The following is a 6,301-nucleotide window of genomic DNA, read 5'->3' on the forward strand; positions in this document are numbered from 1 at the left end:
GCCTGAGGATATTAGCACATACAAAGCAACTGGGAGGACTGGAAGGAAGGGTGGTGTTTGATCTGTCTTGACTGGAAATGTGTCCTCTTCTCCCAGTGGTTTGGGTTCTCAGCCCTGATTGACAGCCTTGCCCTTCACTCAGCGTGGGAAGTTCCCCCCCCCTTTGGTTCTTGCAAAACGAAATGTAGCCGACGTAAGGGACTTGAATTTTTTTTTCCGCTCCACTGTAACTTGCAGGTCCTGAAACCTTGAACCACAGTCTGTCTTGGATTATCCCGGTTGGTTCCTTTTTTTGGGCGAGGGGTGGGGGATGGAGATGGGAGGGGAGGGGGTGGAGAAGGACGTGGAACGTGAAAAATTCCATGCCTCCACCCCTTAGTTTCTTTTTACTTGTGACAATGTCATTAATGATGCTCGAACATTGAAATGAGTTGTAAACAATACGGAAACGGAGGGAGAAATCACAAATCTAGTTGAGCTCCAGGACATTTAGATTTTATGAAGCATTTTTTTTTAAATGCCAGCTCATCCTTTTTAGACAAATGTTGGTTGACATGGTAATAAAATCATCTTACATCGTTGACTCCTGCTTCTTCAGAAAATAACCTGGAAAAGTAGTTTCAAACAAAACACACCCTATGGTGCTTTAGATCTGCTTGGATTACTCTTATAAAATGTTTGGATTGCAAATAAAACTGTCGCTTTTAGGAAGACAAGTGCAATTGCTTTAGTGTCATAATTAAGGCTTAAATTTCAAGATAAATACTGTTTATGATAATGAAGATGGAGGGAGTTTATGAGTTCTTTGCTAGTCACAAGCATTAACAGTTCTGGCCTATGAATCATTAACAGATTATTATAATTATACTAGAGGCCTGGTGCAGGAGATTCGTGCACTGGGGGAGGGGGAGGGGATTCCTCAGCCAGGCCTTCGCCCTCTCTCAGTCCTGGACCCCTTGGGTGGGGGGGGGGGGGATATGTCGCCTGCCTGCTTAGGCCATCGCCCCAGCTCCCCAGCCTCCCATCCCTCTCGCAGTCGTCGGGGACCCCTTGCACCTTACTGTTCACCTGCAGCAGAGGTGGGAGAGGAGGGAGAGGTTTGAGCCGGGCTTCTGGCTGAGCAGCCCTCCACCCTGTGGGCAGCTCCTGTGTTGAGCATCTGGTCCCTGGTGGTCAGTGTGCATCATAGCAACCAGTCCTTCTGCTGTTTGGTTGATTTGCATATTAGGCCTTTATTATATAGGATTAATAGGTAATATGTAGTTATGGTACTTTGTACTTACCTAGTTATTAATAATAGTAAAGGAGCAAAGGGAAGGCCAGACATTACAGGCATGTTCCCTGCAAAACATTAGGAGAAGGGGACCCTTCAAAGGGAAGATAGACATGTCCAGTAAAGTTGGGGTGGCAGGGAAGGTGTTGTCTTTCAATCACACCTGGGAACAGAGGTCTTGGCCAGAATGGGTGTAGCCACTGCCAGCATGCAGACCTTGGGGAAATACAATCCCTTGAACAAAGAAGCTTGCTCTTATGTTCTTGGCCCTCTTGGGGCTCATGTGACGCTGGCTTGTGCTCTGCTCCCCTGCATTAGCCCCACACAGTGGACTAATGGACTGCAGCCAGCCTGATGCCGACTGGACCCAGCTCCAACATGGAAAGGAAACTGTGGACACTGGCTTTCCTTCTAGCTTTCCTGACTCCCCAGCTACACTTCCACAACTGGACTAAGGGACATGGGGCTTTAGAACCCCAGGAACAGAATTCCACGGAGATAAAGCTTTCTACCATATCTCACCCTCCCGTGGGGGCCTTCCAGCGGCACCCCAAGGACCTCACTCCCACTAGCAGTGGGAGAAGACGAGGCACATTTTTCTCCAGTAACAGTTATATGTAATTACAACAAATACATATTTAATAATTATATTATTATAGAGTATTATATATATACTCTAACATTTGAGATGTAATATGGGAAGATTAATGACCAAAAAAGCTGTCCTTCATCTGGTCCAGTTTTTATTATTTCTTTTTTTTTCTTTTTTTTTATTGCTTAAAGTATTACAAAGGGTATTACATATGTGTCCTTTTTTTTCCCCGCCCTTGACAATCCCCTGGCCTCCCCTACCCCCCAGTGTCTTATGTCCATTGGTTATGCTTATATGCCCAGTTTTTATTTCATGGTTTAACCATATATATGCTTGTATGTCTCCTCATATTGCAGTTGACACATTATTCTTTTTTTTTTTAATACATTTTATTGATTTTTTACAGAGAGGAAGGGAAAGGGATAGAGAGTTAGAAACATCGATGGGAGAGAAACATAGATCAGCTGCCTCCTGCACACTCCCCACTGGGGATGTGCCCGCAACCGAGTACATGCCCTTGGCCAGAATTGAACCTGGGACCTTTCAGTTCGCAGGCCGACGCTCTATCCACTGAGCCAAACCGGTTAGGGCAGACACATTATTCTTGATAGTGTATGAAAATAGATGTGCTGTCCAGGGCATTGTTACCATAGTCTGAAAATTGAGTAGGTAAACTCGTATAAGCTTGCTTTAAACACAGGTGTTTTGCTTATGATTATAATTGGATTGTGTACGGGTTTCTTTGAGGGACTGAAGGGATGGTATTACATGAACCTACACCAGACTCAAAACCATATGTAGTTAGAAGTAAGCATCCTATTAACCAGACCCTCAGTTCACCTTTTCAGAAGCAATGATCTTTTTTTAATAAAAGCTTGTCTCATAGAAGCTTTTTTTTCTGATACTGATTTATCAGAAAATTAGTGTAATTGTGCACAATATCTGCTGCATAATTGGTTTTTATAATAGATAACAAGGTATCTAACAAAAAGTGGGGAAAGTAGGTAAAACTGTTACAGCAGTTAAAGACATCTAAGAATGTCTTAGGAGGGAAACAGATAATTAGGCATTTTTTACCCCAAATTTGTATTTGTAATCAGTGTGACTAACAGAGAGTCTAAATTATTTTTGTAGATTCTTTTTAAAAGAGGAAGTTAAATTAACTTCCTAATTATTATTATTATTTCTTTTTATTTTTTAGAGAGAGTGTGGAAGGGAAGGGGGGGAGGAGAGAGAGAGAGAAACTGTTAAAGAGACACATCAATTGGCTGTCTCTTGCATCCACCCTGACCAGGGCCAGGAATCGAGCCTGCAACCAAGGTATGTGCCCTTGACCGGAATCAAACCTTGGACTCTTTAGTCTGCAGGCCGACACTCTGTCCATTGAGTCATACTGGCTAGGGTCTAATTATTTTATTTCCACTGCTCTACTTTATTTAGCAGAATATGTGCCATTCACTTTTATTGGTATAATCCCACTTTAAAGTAAACTGTAGGTTTACTAAAAAAAAATAAAATCACTTCTTTTAATATTATCTTCACCTTTAAAATAAGATTTTCATAACACCCTTACCCTCTCTAGGAGAGGAATCTATCTAAAATCTCTTGACTAACAATGAATATCATGGATATCTTTGAAATATGTTCTTACCATTTATTATAAAATCAACTACTACTTGTTATGTCTTAGAAAACTTGGAATTCACAAAGCAATCTTGTTTTACCATGTTTTCCCCATTATTTCATTTCTTGAAATGTTCCATCCTTTTGTGCCAGGATGATGGAACAATCGTTCAGATAGGGTCACCCGGTCTCCAATCTGAGAGTGAGACCTAATTTCAAACCCTAATAGAGTAGATAAAAAATTAAGAGACCCTGCCCTGGCCGGTGTAACTTGGTTGGAGCCTCATCCTATACAGCAAAAGGTGGCAGGTTCGATTCCTGGTCAAGGCACATATCCAGGTTGTAGGTTCAATCCCCAGTCGGAGGCAACTGATCACAGCGATGTTTCTCTCTCTCCCCTCTCTCTTAACAAAAAGGGGGGAAGAATTAAGGAGCCTCTATGGTTCCAGCTGGGAAAACAACTTAGGTAGATAAAGTGAGTTGAAACTATACAATGAATATTGTACCAAGTGTGTGGCATGATTTTGTTGTTTACAGACTAAAAGCCAACATTTTGGGGTTTGGGGAGATTCCGTTTGTGCCAGAACTTTCTAAGCCTAACTGTAAGCCGTTATTTTAGTTACGGTGCTTAAGAAGCTTGTGTGTGTGTGTGTGTGTACATGTGCATGTGCATTTCAGGAATATTGTAAAGTGGTAGAGCCTTCTCAAGTGTGATAGTTATTTTACAATCTCTATCATTTGTTTCCTCTTCATTTATAATATAATCTAAATCACATCATTTTTGTCTTTTTAGATACTTAGCTTCCTGTGGTATACTGATGAGCAGAACTCTTCCACTACATACCTCAGTTTTGCCCAAGGAGATATATGCAAGAACTTTCTTCAAAATTGCTGCACCGTTAATAAACAAAAGAAAGGAGTATTCAGAGAGAAGAATTATAGGGTTTGTATATAGTAACAGTTGTACTAAAGAGCACTTTCTTTTCTATTGAGTACTGCGCCTCTTTTTCTGGATTCTCTGCTTATAGGCTAAGTCCTCGGTTTTTTAGATTGGCCTTTCCATAGCCATTGCTTTTTGTAAATATATTTTGAGTGGATATAATTATATGTAAATATAATTAATTATATTTCAACCTTGACATGTAAAGAAAATAATTAAGCTGTTATGACCTGCATTAGTATTGTACATTATTCTTTTCTATTGTGGCACAATTACTAATATCTAAGCCCCAAATATGTTTAACTAGCTCCCTCACATACACACATACAGAGGTAAGTACATACGGACATACAAAGAGGCCCCTACAATCTAGAACCTTTTCTATAAAGGGCCAGATAGTAATATGTGGGACTTTGTGGGCCACACTATCTCTGTTGCAACTACTCAACTCTCATTGTAGCCCCAAAGGAGCCACAGAAAATCTGTAATAGATAAAAGGGCATGGCTACGTCCTAATAGAACTTCATTTACAAAGACAAGCATGGGGCCTGATCTAGGGGTATATGTTGCGTAGGATAGAGATTCTGCAGTTCTGCCAAACCAGAAATACAGCATCCATCGTGGAAGTTTCTACAAGGCGGTCCTAATTCCACACAGGCCATTATGCAGTACAGAATTCTTGTAAAAGTGCATTTTATTCATTTATTCAGTTGCTTTTTTTCTTCTGATTTTTCTCTAGTAAAGGGCTTTCTTCTGACTCATAACTTTTGTCGCTAAATTATCTTTATTACTGGCTAGTCACTAATAGTTAAGGTATTGCTAGCAGGTGTACGGGTAAAACCCAAAAGTTTATTTCTTTCTCATGTAAAGTTCAAGTGGGCATTCCCAGTCCATGAGCAGCAATCCTCCCAAGTCATGATTCAGAAACCCAGGCTCCATCCAACTTGTGACTTTGGTAATTTCTTAGTCAACAGAGTCTTTCTCTTTTTTTATTTTATTTTTCAACTACAGTTTACATTCAGTATTATTTTTATTAGTTTCAGGTGTAGAGCGTAGTGGTTTGACAATCATATACTTCACAAAGTGGTACCCCCAAAATTTCAAGTGCTCACCTGGTACCATACATAGTTATTACAATATTATTAACTATATTCCCTATCCTGTACTTTACGACTCTGTGATTATTTTGTGACTATCAATTTGTAATTCTTAATCCCTTCACCTTTTTTACCCAGCTCCCAAGCCCCCAACCCTCTGGAAACCATCAGTCTGATCTCTGTATCTATGCGTCTGTTTTTATTTGTGTTTTTTAAAAACATCTTTATGCCCTAACCGGTTTGGCTCAGTGGATAAAGTGTCGGCCTGCGGACTGAAAGGTCCCAGGTTCAATTCCGGCTAGGGGCATGTACCTTGGTTGCGGGCACATCCCCAGTGAAAGGTGTGCGGGAGGCAGCTGATCGATGTTTCTCTCTCATCGATATTTATGGCTCTCTGTCCCTCTCCCTTCCTCTCTGTGAAAAATTAATAAAATATATTAATAAAAAATAAAAACATATCTTTATGATTTCAAAGAGGAAAGGAGAGGGAGAGAGAAAGAGAAAGATCAGTGACGAGAGAGACTCACTGATTGGCTGCCTCCTACTGGGGATTGAGCCCATAACCTGGGTATGTGCCCTGACTAGGAATCAAACTGTGACCTCCTGGTTCATAGGTCGACGCTCAACCACTGAGCCATGCTGATTGGGCATGAAATGTGCTTTTTTAATATAACAATTTTTTTAAAAATATATTTTATTGATTTTTCACAGAGAGGAAGGGAGAGAGATAGAAAATTAGAAACATCGATGAGAGAGAAACATCGATCAGCTGCCTC

At 40.6% G+C, this 6,301-nt stretch overlaps 1 protein-coding gene across 1 annotated transcript in view; it reads left to right on the forward strand.

Moving 5' to 3' along the window:
- The window catches only part of COQ10B (coenzyme Q10B), a 14,636-nt gene that overhangs the window by 626 nt on the left and 7,709 nt on the right, over positions 1-6,301 (forward strand). Inside the window, exon 2 of the mRNA XM_006767083.2 lies at positions 4,282-4,431. Within this exon, the coding sequence (XP_006767146.2) occupies positions 4,282-4,431 (150 nt within the window). The remainder of the gene's footprint in view (positions 1-4,281; positions 4,432-6,301) is intronic.

This window comes from Myotis davidii, unplaced genomic scaffold (assembly GCF_000327345.1).
Source record: "Myotis davidii unplaced genomic scaffold, ASM32734v1 scaffold221, whole genome shotgun sequence".
Classification (NCBI taxonomy): Eukaryota; Metazoa; Chordata; class Mammalia; order Chiroptera; family Vespertilionidae; genus Myotis; species Myotis davidii.